Source organism: Echiichthys vipera, assembly GCF_963691815.1.
Source record: "Echiichthys vipera genome assembly, chromosome: 5".
Lineage (NCBI taxonomy): Eukaryota > Metazoa > Chordata > Actinopteri > Perciformes > Trachinidae > Echiichthys > Echiichthys vipera.
The window spans coordinates 4,680,672-4,698,521 of record NC_139830.1 but is presented as its reverse complement, the minus strand read 5'-3'; the positions used below and the strand labels follow the sequence as shown (position 1 = coordinate 4,698,521).

At 45.3% G+C, this 17,850-nt stretch overlaps 1 protein-coding gene across 1 annotated transcript in view; it reads right to left on the bottom strand.

Annotated features, from left to right (window-relative positions):
- Positions 1-1,174: 1,174 nt before the first annotated feature.
- chrd (chordin) overlaps positions 1,175-17,850 on the bottom strand; it is a 31,552-nt gene continuing 14,876 nt past the window's right edge. The window contains 13 exon segments of the mRNA XM_083913758.1: positions 1,175-5,429; positions 6,635-6,728; positions 7,787-8,050; positions 8,288-8,391; positions 9,591-9,647; positions 10,322-10,415; positions 10,533-10,690; positions 10,693-10,726; positions 12,660-12,773; positions 12,880-13,121; positions 13,223-13,502; positions 14,067-14,173; positions 16,661-16,808. Of these exon segments, the coding sequence (XP_083769884.1) occupies positions 5,365-5,429; positions 6,635-6,728; positions 7,787-8,050; positions 8,288-8,391; positions 9,591-9,647; positions 10,322-10,415; positions 10,533-10,690; positions 10,693-10,726; positions 12,660-12,773; positions 12,880-13,121; positions 13,223-13,502; positions 14,067-14,173; positions 16,661-16,808 (1,761 nt within the window). The 3' untranslated portion in view covers positions 1,175-5,364.

Sequence of the window (17,850 nt, the reverse complement as noted above, 5' to 3'; positions counted from 1 at the left end):
AACAATTTAATAATGTCTTATGTGTGCTTTCATGGGAAGAAGTTGTTGTTTTGAGATAATTCATTCGGAAAGTGGACTCACACACACACACACACACACACACACACACACACACACACACACACACACACACACTTGCAGGTGCAGGGCTCAGGCTGGTACATGCCACAGACCGTAGCTCAGAATGTTTAACCTTTGACCTCTACCATCCGGCTCTGACAACCCCCCATCCCTTCATGATGACTTTCCAGCATGCATTTAGGGAGTGTATACACACACACACACACACACACACACACACACCGCTCTGTGCCTCAGGGGAAAGGTCAACAGGTGCCAAAGGAGGAACCTTTTAGTGTAACACAACAGTCTGTCCAGCAGAGTGCAGTAGTGTGTGTGTGTGTGTGTGTGTGTGTGTGTGTGTGTGTGTGTGTGTGTGTGTGTGTGTGTGTGTGTGTGTGTGTGTGTGTGTGTGTGTGTGTGTGTGTGTGTGTGTGTGTGTGTGTGTGTGTGTGTGTGTGTGTGTGTGTGTATTGGAAAGAATTCGGCTTGCCCTTTGGCAATGTGTGTGTTCCTGATTCAGGAGTTTGTACATGTGCACATCTGTGAATGTGTGTTTATGTTTCAGTCTGTCTGCGCCCTGTGTGTGTGTGTGTGTGTGTGTGTGTGTGTGTGTGTGTGTGTGTGTGTGTGTGTGTGTGTGCATGTGTGTGTGACAAATCCTTGCTGAGAACATGTGGTGACTGAGGAGGAGAGGAGAGACAAGAGAGGAGAGGAAAAGAGAGAAGGAGAGGAGAGGAGAGGAAAGGAGGAGAGGAAGAGAGGAAAGGAGGAGAGGAAAGGAGGAGAGGAAGAGAGGAGAGGAGGTGTAAAAAGAGCAGACATGAGGAAAAGACAACAGGTATTGACGAGGAAGTGAGATGAGAGAAGAAAGAAAGACGTGACAAAGAAAGAAAAGAAGTAACAGATGAAAGAACAGAACAGTGCAGAAGATGAAGAAGAGAACAATGGAGAAAGAAAGAGAAAGGAAGGATTAAGTGGAGTCAGTCACAGCTGTCACTGCTTTCGTGAACAACACACACACACAGAAGGAAAGGAAGGAAAGAGTGAGAACAAACCCACAGCCATCCCGTCTTTAACCAACAGACATCTTCTTTATTTCGTCTCCGCACCATTCCATTCAATAAATACAAAAATACAAACCAGCTCCATGTTTTCTTAGAAAAAAACAACAACATCATCGGCATATTACTTAATTCAAAGCAGAGACGGGAACAACCGAAAGCCGAGGAGCAGTGGGATCGACGGGAGGCGAAGGCGAAGCCCGTGTTAGTATTAACTGAAACAACAACCAGCTGAGACGTTTCAGGCTTCTCCTGCCAGTGAGAAAGCTCCGCATGGCTTCATCCATGATGGATACCGAGTGGAAATACGGAGTCACAGCGAGTCAAAGCTACGGGCCGGATTTGGCTGAAGGGGACAACACTGTTTTATGTATTAATGCTTTGATTTGACAGCTTTTTAACCTTACTTTGTAGGGTTGCAGACGGGGAATTTGGGGGATTTTAGCTTCTTTTTTTTATGCAAAACATTTGGAAACTTTCAACATGAATTAACAGGAATGAACCGGACATTTTGTGGTCATTTATAAACTGTATTTAACCGTGCATCCTTCTATCACATGCACAGATTACGGGCATCTTGCATCATTAAAGCAGCGCTTTTGAGCTGCTGCAACAATCATTTATTTTATTTAACATTCGTTGCAGACAGGGAATTTGGGGGATTTTAGCTCTTTTTTTTTTGCAAAAGAGTTGGAAACTTTAAACATGAATTCACAGGAATGAACCGGACATTTATGATAATTTATAAACTGTATTTAACCGTGTATTCTTCTATCACATGCACAGATTACGGGCATCTTGCAACATTAAAGCAGCGCTTTTGAGCTGCTGCAACGACGTAATGGTCATTTATTTTATTTAACATTCAAGTTTTTTGCCGGACTGATTTGGCTGAAGGGGACAACACTGTTTTATGTATTAATGCATTTATTTGACAGCTTTTTAACCTTTACTTTGTAGGGTTGCAGACGGGTGGAGAGCTCAGGGAATTTGGGGGATTTTAGCTCTTTCTTTTTGCAAAACATTTGGAAACTTTCAACATGAATTCACAGGAATGAATCGGACATTTTGTGGTAATTTATAAACCGTGTATTCTTCTATCACATGCACAGATTACGGGCATCTTGCAACATTAAAGCAGCACCTTTGAGCTGCTGTAACGACGTAATGGTCATTTATTTTATTTAACATTTGTGTTTTTTGCCGGACTGATTTGGCTGAAGGGACAACACTGTTTTATGTATTAATGCATTTATTTTACAGCTTTTTAACCTTACTTTTAGGGTTGCAAGGGGGTGGAAAACTCAGGGAATTTAGAGGATTTTTAGCTCTTTCTTTTGCAAAAGAGTTGGAAACTTTTTAACATGAATGAACAGGAATGAACCGGACATTTTGTGATTATTTATAAACTGTAATTAACCGTGTATTCTTCTATTACATGCACAGATTACGGGCATCTTGCAACATTAAAGCAGCGCTTTTGAGCTGCTGCAACGACGTAGCGGTCATTTATTTTATTTAACATTCAAGTTTTTTGCCGGACTGATTTGGCTGAAGGGGCAACACTGTTTTATGTATTAATGCATTGATTTGACAGCTTTTTAACCTTTACTTTGTAGGGTTGCAGACAGGGAATTTGGGGGATTTTAGCTCTTTTTTTTTTATGCAAAACATTTGGAAACTTTCAACAGGAATTAACAGGAGTGAACCGGACATTTTGTGGTAATTTATAAACTGTATTTAACCGTGCATTCTTCTATTACATGCACAGATTACGGGCATCTTGCATCATTAAAGCAGCACTTTTGAGCTGCTGTAACGACGTAATGGTCATTTATTTTATTTAACATTCGTGTTTTTTGCCGGACTGATTTGGCTGAAGGGGACAACACTGTTTTATGTATTAATGCACTTATTTTACAGCTTTTTAACCTTTAATTTGTAGAGTTGCAAGGGGGTGGATAGCTCAGGGAATTTGGGGGATTTTAGCTCTTTTTTTATGCAAAAGAGTTGAAACTTTCAACAGGAATTAACAGGAATGAACCGGACATTTTGTGGTCATTTATAAACTGTGTATTCTTCTATCACATGCACAGATTACGGGCATCTTGCATCATTAAAGCAGCACTTTTGAGCTGCTGCAACAATAATTTATTTTATTTAACGTTTGTGTTTTTTGCCGGACTGATTTGGCTGAAGGGACAACACTGTTTTATGTATTAATGCATTGATTTTACAGCTTTTTAACCTTTACTTTGTAGGGTTGCAGAGGGGGAATTTGGGGGATTTTAGCTCTTTTTAGCTCTTTTTTTATGTAAAACATTTGGAAACTTTCAACGTGAATTCACAGGAATGAACCGGACATTTTGTGGTCATTTATAAACTGTATTTAACCGTGTATTCTTCTATCACATGCACAGATTACGGGCCTCTTGCAACATTAAAGCAGCGCTTTTGAGCTGCTGCAACGATGCAACGGTCATTTATTTTATTTAACATTCGTGTTTTTTGCCGGACTGATTTGGCTGAAGGGACAACACTGTTTTATGTATTAATGCATTTATTTTACAGCTTTTTAACCTTACTTTTAGGGTTGCAAGGGGGTGGAAAACTCGGGGAATTTGGGGGATTTTAGCTCTGTTTTTTGCAAAAGTGTTGGAAACTTGAATGAACCGGACATAATTTATAAATGTATAAATTGTATTTAAGCGTACATTCTTCTGTTGCACAGATAGAAGAATGCACAGATTATGTGTATCTTGCAATATTGAAGCAGCGTTTACGCTAATTTATTTTATTTAACATTCGTGTTTTTCGTTGTTCAACGACAGAATCCGTTTAAGTTCTACTCGCAAACAGACGGAGTCGAAAGAGTAATTTCAAATATGTGCATTACAAATGTTTGCACGCGGATAAACCCTGAGGATTCCCGTGGAAAGTTTCAAACTTTGAGTAAACCTACAGCTTTTCCACCCAGGATGATTCTACTGTGTCTGCGCGACATGGATGCTTTACTGGTCAAACAACAACAACAAAAACAGGACTGCGATAGCTGCAACCACGTCCATGCGTGCATCCGTGCGTTCATGCATTCACACAGAGCGCTGCAGCTCACTGTGTTTCATTATCATCATTGTTGATGAATCATTATTTCCTTGATTAATCAATTAGTCATTTGTTCTACTGTCAATTGTACAGCATAGTTACTTTTTTAATATCTGGGTGCGGTTGCTATTGCTGTTAGCTCGTCTAGTTAAAAATGGCGGTTTGTTCAGGATGTCCTGTGGCGATTCTCTCTGACAGTCTACGGCTGCAACTAATGGTTATTTCCACTGTATCTGAACCTGTCGATTACTTTCAAGATGAATGGATCAATGTTTGGTCTATAAAATGGTCCTAACGGTGTTTCCCCGAAGCTCAAGACGGCGTCCTTAAACGTCTACTGTCATACAGGAGGTAAGAAACCGGATGATATTCACATTTAAGAGGCTGAAATCTGCGTTTTTTGACTTTTTTGTGTCTTAAAAAAATACGCAAAATAGTTGTGGATTAATTTAATAGTTGTTTTTCACACAAAACCTCAAAGGCTTTACCTCCATGCTAAAAACCGTGGACGCCAGATTGTGGGGGAATGATTGAGCCTGACCGACAGGGTGAGCTTCAGCTACACACACACGCACACACACACACACACACACACACACGAGCACAGATTTAAGCAGCGGTGAGAGCTACAGTGGCTGTGGCTGTACTTCAAAACGAAGCCCTGTCAGTGAAATACAAAGTGGCACAATCTTACGAAGTTTGCCCCTTTGAAACAAAGCTGAGACTCCCGTTGAACAGCTGTGTTTGCTTCTACGTATATACCTTCGGTCCCGTCGGGCTGTTTTTGGAAAAAACTGAGCTTGAAAAAAATGAGAAAATCCAGCAAAAAATCGGAAGGCAGGAAGCAGAAAGGTTTGTAAAGTCTGGTTGTTCCTCTTCGGAGCTTCGTCCCATTTAACGAGTCTTTGGAAAACTTCTGTTTTTCGTTTTACTGTGTCTCCATCTCTGCTGCGTCTCTGTTCATTACAATCCTGAAGCTGACAACAGGGTGGGTGTGAGGAGGGAGGGAGGGACGAGGGAGGGAGGGCGGGCAGGTGGGACCCAGTGTGCAGCTCTGGGTGTGGGTCCATCAGGGAGGGGGGCGGGTGGATCGGGTAGAGGAGGGTTCAGCGTTGCTCGTGTGGGTCCCCACAGATCAATGTCTCAACGTTCGCCTTTTGTCCGGAGCTTTCATCGTCACATCTTCTTCCTCTTTGGTTTCTACGGAGGACAGAAAAAACTGATTTAGGACCCAGGAAGTCGAATCACAGTGCTGCGTTCAAGAGGTCTAACAGGCGGGCTGTGTTTGTGTGCAACTGTCAGGCGAATTTTGAAACGTTGCACAAATAGAAATTCAAATTTGCCGTGTTCCCATCAGCTGGTACGGCGAGAATGAACTGTGCTACAGCGTAGCTTCATAAGAAGTTGGCGCTCTAGGCTATGCACAGCTGTACGCTGTCAGTAACCAAAGTAGGGGTTGATAACTGAAAACAAAACATGTCGCCTCCATCATCTAACCACTTGTACGAGAGAAAAATACAGAGATGTGTTCAGGAATCTGTTCTAGTTCAGCAAGATGCTCTTTCATGTCGACTGGTTTAAATGTCTCATGCTGTCCGGGACGAAGGCGCGTTATTAGAATAATAAAATAAAAATGTTGGCTAGTCAGAACTAGTTCATCAAAGGTGTTTCCACGTCCCATTTAGCACAGAGGCTCTATTTCTATCGCATTTTGCCGTTTCCATAAAGCGTTTCTAATGCAAATCTTCAAAATGTGCATTAAAACAAGTTTACGGAAACTGTCGAACATCCGTGAGCGTCTGTCGGCCGAGCTTTAGCAGCGGAGCCCGTGGGTGAGATGAATCGATCAGGTTGGGTGTTCGGCTTTAGCGAACGAGCGGTGCACGAGAGGAGAAACGCAACGTAAACCAACGAGTCAACAAGTCAAGAGGCTGTGAGGTCGAAAACAAGCCATCGTAACCGTTTGTGTTTATCGATCCGCTCGTGCACGTAAATATCATTAGCTTCTTTCAACATCGGGTTGTGTTAAGGTGCTAACTGGCTAACTAGCGTCTTGAATTCGCCATGACGGTCTTATGGAATACAGACTAGCGCCGCCTGCTGGTTGGGGAGTTTCCTCTCATGTAGAACGCAGAGCGTACGTGTCAGATGACTGTTGGCTGTCATCTCCGTGGTGCGTTCAAGTGCAACTTTCTGAGCGAGGAACAGTTAACGTGAGGCGACGCAGCAGTCGACCTTCATCACCAACAGTTCTCTGAAGACCTGCTGGTGCGTCCAGGCTTCACACAGCATTTGAATCACCATCAAGACAGCAAAGCCATCATGTCACTGTTTGTTTGTGTCCAGGCGGGGATCTTGCATCATATTGTAAATAAAGTATGTTTATATTAATATTTCATGCTCACCAAGGCATTCAGGACAGCATGCGCCCTCCTTGCGGGTGACGTTGGTGCAGGTCAGTGCAGGACATTGCTTCTTCTGACACTTGGTCACGCCGTGCTGTCGACAAAGAACAGAGGAAGGTGGTTTTGTTGGTGAAAAGAGGCGAAATGTAGAAGCACAGGGGGGAAAGAGATCTAGAGCGTCAGGATGTAACAGAATACGCTTTTATTGGACTGATTTAGAAACCAACTGTGAAGAGAAGCGTAATCTGGTGTTTCTTCATTTATCGTTTTAACTCAATTTGACCCGTTACGGCCACTCGGGGGGGCATCACAACACGCTGTTAACACGACACTGACATACTATGACTGCATAGAGCTGATATCCATCCAGCAGATGTGGAGCAGCTTTAGTGTTTGTGCAGGAGGAGGAGGAAGAGAGAGGAGGAGGAGGAGGAAGAGAGAGGAGGAGGAGGAGGAGGAGGAAGAGGAAGAGGAGGAGGAGGAGGAAGAGAGAGGAGGAGGAGGAGGAAGAGAGAGGAGGAGGAGGAAGAGGAAGAGGAGGAGGAGGAGGAAGAGGGGGAGGAAAAGGAAGAGGAGGAGGAGGAAGAGGAGGAGGAAGAGGAGGAGGAGGAAGAGAGAGGAGGAGGAGGATGAGGAGAAGGAGGAGGAGGAAGAGGAGAAAGAGGAGGAGGAAGAGGAGGAGGAAGAGGATGAGGTGGAGGAGGAGGAAGAGGAGGAGGAGGAAGAGGAGAAAGAGGAGGAGGAAGAGGAGGAGGAAGAGGATGAGGTGGAGGAGGAGGAAGAGGAGGAGGAGGAAGGAAGCCTCAGGGAAGACCCAGGACCAGGTGGAGAGGTTATATCTCCACACTGGCCTGGGAACGCCTCAGGATCCCCCAGTTAGAGCTGGTTAATGTGGCCCGGGAAAGGGAAGTTTTGGGTCCCCTGCTAAAGCTGCTGCCCCCGAGACCCGACCCCGGATAAGAGACTGAAGATGAGATGAGATGAGCCGCTTTAAATTCTAATTAGACTTCATGCACCGACGCACCTGTAACAGAGTTAACCAGCTTTTAACGAGCTGCTTTGAAGCTGTTTTAATAACCAACCAACTCGACTCATATTTCAGCAAAACGCCACCAAAGTGATATTTCTCTCCTCGGCAGCCGCGACACTTACGTCACACCAGCAGTTGATGCATTTCATCTCGCCCACCAGCGGAACCCAGGGGTGCCAGTTGTCACTGTTCTGGTAATAGTTCTTGCCGAATTTGCAGTGCCGGGGGCCGTCCGCTTGCATCATGTCGCTGTGCTCCAGGCCCGCGGGCGTCTTCTCCTCCTCCGGGCACTCCTTACAGCAGTCGGAGGGGTTACGTCTGACGGGATGACTGCAGCTCAACACGGGACACGTCACCTTCTCGCAGTGCACCTCTCCTGACGACCCCTGCGGATGAAATGCAGCATAAACAACAGGTTTTGTTTTATTTCCCTAAACAAAACGCCGCTGACTTAGTGCTTTTTCCACATAAATAATGTCTGAGCGCTCCCCCGAGGTTGAAATTATGAGAAATTAATTTATTCCTCTGCTTCTTTGCAGTCTAACTCAAGATAAATGATGCATTCAGGGACTCTGGGGAATAAATCCAGCCAGATGTGAGCGGGTTTATTGATGTATATTTACCCTGCAAGTGCAGACGGCACACTTAATGTAGCCAAAGGGAGGTACGAAGGGGTGCCACGTGGTCCCCGGGGCGTGCATCTTCTGGTCTCCTTCAAAGTAACAACCTGAGAGAGAAGAAAAGAGAGAAAGAGAAAGAAAAAGTGTTAGCGAGGACGGAAGGATTCAGAGTTTGCTTTTAACCGTAGGCAAAAATGCAATGAAGGAAATACAGTGCAGACGCGTGGAGAGAAAAGACTCAATACAAGAGTAAAACACTGCTGTGCAATGATTCAATGATCATTTATCATCTTTTATGGAAATCATTTATCGAGATATCAGGATGCTCAATTAAAATGGACTCAAACTGTTAGTGTGATGTAATACCTGAGGGAGTCAGCTGTTTTTATTTCCTATTTTCTTTAAAGACTTGACTTTTGTCACCGTAAAATATATATATATATATATATTATAATATACAATAATATTGACTTATGTTAGAAAGAAAAACCGTGAGATGTGGAATAAATGTCCTGAAATTCATTTAGAAGATTAGAAGAAGCTGTGATTAATATATTATCACATATATTATTATATATTATGAATTATAATTATTTTAAATCATTAAATAAAATAAATAAAACAAATACAATTAATTAAAATAAATAAAATAAATAACATAATTAACATAAATAACATAAATAAAAAATAAAATAAATGAAATAAATAAAATAAATAAAATGAATAAAATAAATCAATTATGGAGAAGGGTGGGATTTAATCAGTTATACTTCTTCCCACTCCTTTTTGAATATGTGAATGAAGTAATGTTGTTTTTTTTCTAAAATTATTTTCTGTGGTTTTTTATTTATTTTATTTTTTGCCTGCCAAATCTAATCATTTTGCTTAATTATTATTATTAATAATATTTTTATTAATTATCATTATTATTAATATTATTATTATCATTATTATTATTTGTATTGTTTTGTTTCCTGTTTTAATTGTATTGACATATTGAAAATACCATGTAATTAATAGAAATTACTGTTTTTAATTGTTTTTTTATTGCTTTTTAATTTTTTGTGTGCTTCACGGGAACATTTGCGTCATTTGGACGCCGCGTTGGTTTTTCACTACAATTCTTAATTAAATTAGTACGTCTACAAAAACAGACTTTTACCATGTGGTTGTTTCTACAGAATATGTATTGAATCAGCAGAAAACATGCTAAACTGTGGTTTACTGTGTATCAGTGTGGAGATATGGAATAATCTATAGTGGGATACCAGACTTTGACCGGACAGAGAGAAGAAGAGGAACCTACCCTCAGGATGTTCTTCTACCCTCTCTGGGACTTTCATGTCTTTGGGCTCTTTCCTCTCTGAACGGGAGAAAAGGAAACGGAGACATAAGAAAATGATGAGGAGCATGAGGAGGAGGAGGAGGAGGAGGAGGAGGAACAGGAGGAAGAGAAAGAGAGAGGAGGAGGAAGAGGAAGAGGAGGAAGAGGAGGTGGAGGAGGAGGAGGAGGAGGAGGAAGAGGAGGAAGATGAGGAGGAGGAAGAGGAGGAGGAGATGGAGGAAGAGGAAGACAGAGGAGGAGGAAGAGGAGGAGGAAGAGTAGAAGAGGAGGAGGATGATCCAAAACAAAGCTCCAGGGAAACCTGGAAAGGATTTCAGCTGCTGTCATCATCCTGAGGAAGAGGAGGAGGAGGAGGAGGAGGAAGAGGAGGAGGAAGAGGAGAGGAGGAAGAGGAGGAGGATGAGGAGGATGAGGAGGAGGAGGAAGAGGGAGGAGGAGGAGGAGGAGGAAGATGATAGGTGGAGGAGGAAGAGAAGGAGGAGGAGGAAGAGGAGGAAGAGGAGGAAGAGGAGGAGGAGATGAGAAGGAGGAGGAAGAGGAGGAGGAAGAGGAGGAAGAGGAGGAGGAGGAGGAGGAAGAGGAAGAGAGAGGAGGAGGAGGAGGAGGAGAAGGAGGAGGAGGAAGAGGAGGAGGACTCAAAAGCCGCACAGCTGCTCTAAAACATGACATGCACCGAACTCTGCGTGTCTCACCGTCACAGATGGGACAGCACTTGTCCTCGGGCTGGATGGTTCTGGAGCAGGTCAACAGCGGACAGATGACTGGATCACAGATCACGGTTCGCTTCTGCGGGACAAAAACGCACAAAGATGAGGAGGAGTGCTCCTCTTCACGCGCTCCTCCAGGACCCAAGCACGCCCTTTGCTCCTAAACCCTCTTTAACGAACACGTTTCTGTTTTTACCTGGCAGCTGCAGGAGAAGCACTTGTCGTAGTTGGGGGTCCAGCGGGAGCCGTGAGCGTGGTGCTGGTTCTCGAAGAAGCAGGTGTGGGGGTCTTTCTTCAGCTCCTCGGGGTCCTTCACGAAGAGGTCGTCGAACTCGGCCTCCTCCTCCGCCTCCGCCTTGCTCCGAGCTCGCAGTTGTTTGGCACGTGGACCTGGAGAGAGAGAGAGAGAGAGAGAGAGAGAGGATGGAGGTGGAAGAGAAGAGAAGAGAGAAAGAGAGAGCGTGGTTAGGACATTAGGGGTTTGTTGGGCGCACCTGACTGGAGGCTGCCCTCAGGTTGCCGTGGTAATTGTTCCTGAATGGCGTGTTGCTGCGCTCTGAGAGCAGATGGCTGTTTATGTGTCCGACCTGTTTTCTATTAAAACAGCTGGAACCTGCTGCTGCTGCTGCTGCTGCTCACTTTCTTTGTTAGGACCTGGCAGCCTACTACACCTGCAGCTGAGTGTGTGTGTGTGTGTGTGTGTGTGTGTGTGTGTGTGTGTGTGTGTGTGTGTGTGTGTGTGTGTGTGTGTGTGTGTGTGTGTGTGTGCGTTTCTGAACCCCAAATAAAACTTTTACTCTTCAGCAAAGTCTCTCCCAGCAGACAGCACCTGCCAGTGAAGGTGTGCGTGTGTGTGTGTGTGTGCGCGCGTTTGTGTGTGTGTGTGTGCGTGTGTGTGTGTGTGTGTGTGTGCGTGTGTGTGTGTGTGCTTCACATAAAAGGAGAAAAAAGAGAATTATCTGGAAATCATGCGGTCTCATGTGTGCAAACACAACAAATAATACAATTGATTTACTCTGTTGTTGATGCTAACAGAGCATGAGAATGTAGCATAAGCTAACGTGCACTGACCGCTGACAGAAACAAATACATGTACTCGACGCGTCAACATGCTTCTTACTTCCTTCCTATCCGACTGGTGTCAACATCTTAGCACAATTATCTTTAAAGTCTGCAAAGATATGTTCAGTTCAACGTTCGATAACAGCTTTTCTGTATCAAAATCAAGCGATAGCTCACAATCACACTGCAGGTCACTCTCACAGCACTGGGCAGCTCCTTCAGCAACAGACTGATGCACCCTAAGTGTGCGGAGGAGAGGTACCGCAGGTCCTTCAGCAACAGACTGATGCACCCTAAGTGTGTGAAGGAGAGGTACCGCAGCTCCTTCAGCAACAGACTGATTCACCCTAAGTGTGTGAAGGAGAGGTACCGCAGCTCCTTCAGCAACAGACTGATTCACCCTAAGTGTGTGAAGGAGAGGTACCGCAGGTCCCTCAGCAACAGACTGATGCGACCTAAGTGTGCGAAGGAGAGGTATCGCAGCTCCTTCAGCAACAGACGGATGCACCCTAAGTGTGTGAAGGAGAGGTACCGCAGGTCCTTCCTTCCTGCTGCTGTCAGACTTTACAATCAGCACTGCTCCCAATAGACTATTGACCTCATCCTGTACCCTGCACTGTGTAACATGCCTGTACTATGGGCACTTCTGCTTTTTGCACTATTTGGTCTTATTTACTCACATTTATTCACTCCATATTACATTATTACAAAACAAACAGAACAAGAACAACTGCACTACATCATGTGAATATGTACATATGTCTATTTCTATTTCTTCCTTTTTTAAATTTAACTTTATTGCTTATTTTTGCTATTTTTTTACCTTATTTTGTAATATTCTGTTGCTGTGGGACATTAAAGGTTTAATGATTCTGATTCTGATATTTGTGTTTTTAGAAGTTAGAGCTTGGGCTCAAAATGATCTCATCCCTCCCTGTTGGCCCCTGACGGACCGGTGGCTCGGCTCTGATGGCATTTCATTGTGTTATGGTTGTAAAAGGGTTGTCTTGTAAAAGTAAAACAGTTGGGCCGTGGCGGAGCTGTTGTAAAACGCTCGTGTCATGCTTGTCAAAGTCGGTGTTGTGGGTTTAGATATGGGTTTTACATTCCTCTGCTAATATTCATGCTTTTTATCATTATCTCTAAACACCTGCGTGAAACCTGCCGTGTTTTATTCCACAGAGGAAACTCCTTCAAATCGAACAATGACCTTGAAAAAGTGTGTGAAGCGCAGGTGAATATGAAGCTCTACGGTACGTACCCGTCCTCGTATTTCTCCTCGGGGGTTCATCTTGGTGCTGACCTGGATGAAAGCTTTTCCTTGGTTCAGGTGTTGCAGTAATTCAACACTGATGTCCTTTAACACTCCCTGGGCCTGGAGGAAGAAGAGGAAGAGGAGGAAGAGGAGGAGGAGAGTGAGTTTGCGTACGTCTCTGTGTGTAATTCTGTGTCTGTTTGCACGGGTGTGCACGCCGACGCACCTGTGAGCCGTAGAAGCCCGTCAGCAGCCTCTTGTGAGCGGTGCTGCTGTCGTCTATTTCCCCAATCTCGGCCAGTCCGTGGAGGTGCGCGTTCACGGTGAGGTCGTCGGCCTTGCTGAGGCCCGCGACCACAATCTCGTAATGCAGGTGACACTGTTTGTCCACGGACACCCAGGCGTGGCCGGAGGCGCCGGTTCTCACCGGGGGAGACACAAAGTGACCGGCCAGAGGAGTGGGCAACTCTGAAAGAAGAGAAAACGGTTCAATGAAGCGTCCAGGACTCGGAAACACAGGTGACAACTCCGCTGTATTTTGTGAATCGTCGACATTCATCGGTCTGTACCGTGTCTGGGTGCCTCCAGGCCGCTGTAGAGCAGCGCCCTTATCTGCCCCCTGAGCTCCCCCTCCTGGCTGTGCGTCGTGGCCACGTTGATGAACAGCTCGTTCTGCAGCAGCATGTGGATGTGCCGGGCCTCCAGGCGACTCCAGCTGCCCTGCGCCCGGCCCGTGGCCTTGCTGTACTCGGGCGTCAGGTCGTACAGCACGGATCGCTTGTTGCGCCGCCGCGGCTTCAACTCAATCGTGAGGCCGACGAACTCGCTGTTGAGACCCGCGACCTGAACCTGGAGGAGGGAGACGAGGGATAAGTCTGCGTCAAACACGAGTTGTTGTTCATTCAGTTTGACACTAGAAGGAGGAGGAGACATCTTGTGTCGAGTACTTACACTACATTATTTACTGCTATTTATTCATAAACACTGGGTTTTATCAATGAGAAGAAGTAGCACTTTTAAGGCACCTAAGCCAAAAAACCCTTAATGATCACATCTGAATTGTTACTATAATGTAGTTAAGTTCATTTATACCCACTGTAATCCATGTATGTTGTCACTTTGCTTGCTGATTTCCAAAGTAAGGGATCAGCAGATGTTTGCAACAATCAAATGACGACTCAATTGTTTCATTTTCAATAATATACCAAAAAAATAGTTGGTTTGCATTTGTATTTGTGTGGTTGAAATGCCAGATTATGTTGAATGTCTGTACAAATTCAATCGTACTCCCTGAAACCTTGAAAACACGGTAAAAACGAAGCCTTTTCCAAACTTCCCAGACTCCGTTTGAAGCTTGCAAAGTCATAAAACCGTCAAAACTAATAATCTCCCTCGCGGTGCACCCGTCCGTACCTGGTAGTCCAGTGTGCCGTTATCGTGGAGGTTGAAGATAGCGGATCCCACACCTCCTGTCTTCCCAGGGGTCAGTGCGTCACCGCTGGACATCACGCTCTGGATAGCTGAGCCAAACACAAACAACAAAAACAGATGAGTATTTTTCTTCCAGAGCGCGTTCCTGTTCAAATCAATGATTTAAAACCGTCACTTCTCCTCTCTGTGTTTCAACTACGGTTCGAGGCTGACAGCATGCGAGATGAGGCAATGATTTCTGTCATTTTCAAAAGTGCCGTGTCGGTTGAAGGGAGGGAGAGGAGGAGGAGAGGAGGGGTGCACATTACATTCCCTCACGTTCTGTAACCACACGCTCATAGAAGCTGCAGACCCATAATGTCCTCCCTTCAACCGAGGAACAGTTATTGAGGGGACAGATTCAATTGAACATCTAATCAGGAGGCGTGCCCGCTCGTGTAATTGTGTGCACAGACCTACGGCCAAAAACATACATGTTGTTGCACCGTCTGTCTCTCTCTCTCTCTCTCTCTCACACACACACACACACACACACAAACCCACCCAAGGTTAAGCCTCTCGAATGAGGTAACTCTTGCTGAATGCAGCAGGCTTAAATAGACTGAGCCGAGAGAGAGGACGGGGAGGGAACGGGTAACGGAGAACGATGGGAAAAAATCTGAAAAATGACACGGGTATGACGTCCGAAGATACACAAAGACGACGGGGATTGAGACGCGAAGGAGAGAGGGAGACTCAAGAGGAGGAGAGAAAGCGGGAAAGTAAAGCAGAGGGAAAAGAGAGAGGAGTGTGTTGGGTTTGAATTCTTCGCGCATAACGTCAAGCTGTTAATCACGGCACTGGAACACCAGCAGACTGTGACCTTGGCAGCACCGCGGCGTCGGTGTGTGAAACTTGGACTTGAAAAAAAAACATCTTTTCCATATTTGCGTCTGTTTGTGTGTGGTATTTGATTTTTCTTTGCGTGCGTTTGACAATGAAAGCGTCTCTTCAGAGTGTTTCTGGCCACCTTGACGTTTGATGTTCAGAAGTATGCGCCCCCCATGAAAAGACCATGTGTGCGCGCTTTAACGGTTTCAGTCGACTGGGGCTGTCGACAACATTCCAAAAACCTCTTTCTCTCCTTTCTTTGTGTGTGTGTCTCTCTCTCTCTCTCTTGCAAACACACACGTGCATGCATACACGGTCTCGGTGGGCCACCAAGTCGAACAGAGGGTCTATAAACAGGGTTTTCCCCCAGCGATAACACTTGAAAGGATGGAGACAGAGCAAGTATTTACAGAGCAGAATGACAAAAACAGCCACAGATGGACTCGTACAAACCGGCGACGACGGCAACATCCTGCTACAACCGCCGTGTTTGTCGTCTCCGCGGTGTTTGGAGGGGAGTCACATTTCTCCAAATCCACCGTTCGATTCGACTTTCGACTTTCGACTTTAGGGTCACGACTCAACGCCGTTTTTTTTAAATTCAAACTTTTTCATCCCACAAAGAAGAGCCCCTAGATGGCAGAAGGGTACTTGGCAGCAACGAGAGTTTACGAGGTGCACCTGAATGCACCATCTGGATGCGATTTTAAGCCCACACGCTTTACAGTCTGTTTGTTTACCTAACATAAGTTTCTCTTAATGCATGTTTGTCTATGGAGGCAGGAGGTCTATCCACTATTAAAACCAATGGTGCATCTCACCGAAATATTACTAACTACTCAATACCTGACGTAATGTAGCATTAGCCTCATTTAGCATCAGGAAAGTCACTTCACTTTATATTAGCTAGGAAGGAGGAAGGATAACCTCTTGTCATATATCAAATTCAGCGCATTCCTTACGAGAAAATATTGAAAAGCAACGCCTCATCTGTGAAACTGTTCGTTAAAACGTTCAAAGGCAGCGCAAAAGTCTACTTTTTTCTTACTTTACTTTCAGTCTATGATCGGAAGGGGTCTGAGACACACCTGGCAAGCCCCGATGCTGCATATACATATATACATTCATTCATTCATCTTCAACTGCTTATCCCGGGGTCGGGGTCGCAGGGGGGGGTGGGGGGGAGCTGGAGCCGAGCCCAGCTGACATCGGGCGTGAGGCGGGGTACACCCTGGACAGGACACCAGTCTATCACAGGACACATAGAGACGAACAGAGACAGACAACCATTCACACCTACGGGTGATTTAGAGTCATCAATGAACCGAACACCTGCACGTCTTTGGACTGTGGGAGGAAACCGGAGAACCCGGAGAAAACCCACGCAGACACGGGGACAACATGCAAACTCCACACAGAAAGGCCCAGGCCGGGATCCGAACCTGTAACCTTCTCGCTGTGAGGCGACAGTGTGAGCTAACGTTACGTTGTGTCATAAGCTGCATGCTACCACCGCTAAGCTACACTGTGTCGCCTTTTTGCGTCAAATACATGCCGATTCTGCTTTTGATGATTTAAACTGAAAGCTCATTTCGATTTTTCTAATTTAAATGTTTGGTTCCACCTCGGTGGAATAAATGTTAGAGGAGAGACGTGAAGAAAGGAAGTGTCCGCTTCACCCGCGTGGAGAAGTTTGATCGACTTACTGTCACATGATTTCCTGCCGGTGATGAACCCGGAGATTTGTCGGGGATCCTGATCCTCTGTCGCCACGGCGATCTCCAGCTGACCTCGAGACAACCAGAACAGCTCGCGGCTATTCAGGTCAGTCAGCACCTCGGCAAAGTCTGGATCCTGCACAGATTGAAAGCATTAGCTCGGAGCTGCTATGAGTGAAATCGAATATAAAACCCTATTCCGTTGTGACTACGTGCCTTTCCAATATCAGAAATGAAAATATAAGGTAATTCTGTTAAGACCTTGTTGACGTGCTGTTAGTCCAACACTGACATGTAACCAGAGTAACCAAACCCCAATTTATTTAGACGAAAGACAGACCCACTTCTGTTTATGCCAAACAGAGAAACACACACAGAAAGTAGATCCCGGCGCAGCGACATCTCCTTTAAGATGCGATTAACGCAGCGATCGCACGAAGACACAAAGACGCTGAGTCGGGAGGAATGAAAAAGACGCAGACGGTTGTGTTACGTGAAGAAAACCCCATGATTCTAAATCACCCTGGGCAAGAAATATGGCTTGCGTTGCCTCAACAACATTTCATCCTGAGTGAAGTTTAATTTCGAGCAGGCGGACTGGACTCCGGGAGGGACGGGACGGGGGAGTTGGTCAATGTTGAAAAATGTCGGAGTAATAGGACAGATGTAGGAGCGTGTTGAAGAAATGTTACTTTTATGACTCCGGGGCCTCGGTTCAATATAAATATACATGTACCATAAATCCACACAGCGAGGAGCCAAAACAGAGAGTGGGAACGGAGGAGGGAGGGGGGGTGAGACGGAGGGGAACTTGTGACTGAATGGATGGAAGAATGAGAGGGGAGTAAGGTGCAAAAGGATATATATCGGGGGTCCTTGGGTAAATCACGCGGAGCGATAACACTGTCAGGATTACTGGTTACTTCACACGTATGAAAACCCGTTTGCTCGTCTGTGTGCGTGCGTATGTATTCAAATAAAGGCAAAGTATCCTCTTTAAAAAGCCTCTGTGACTCAGCTGGACTTTGGGTTTGGGCGTCCAGCCTCGAGGACACTTTTAAAGGGGTCGTGTTCTGCTCAGCTCCGACGTCTCTGTCACCGCTAGGCCTCGAGAGAAAAAAAAAAAAGAGGCGCATCGGGCCTTCACGCAATTCCTGGCAGAATGAAAAACAGACCTG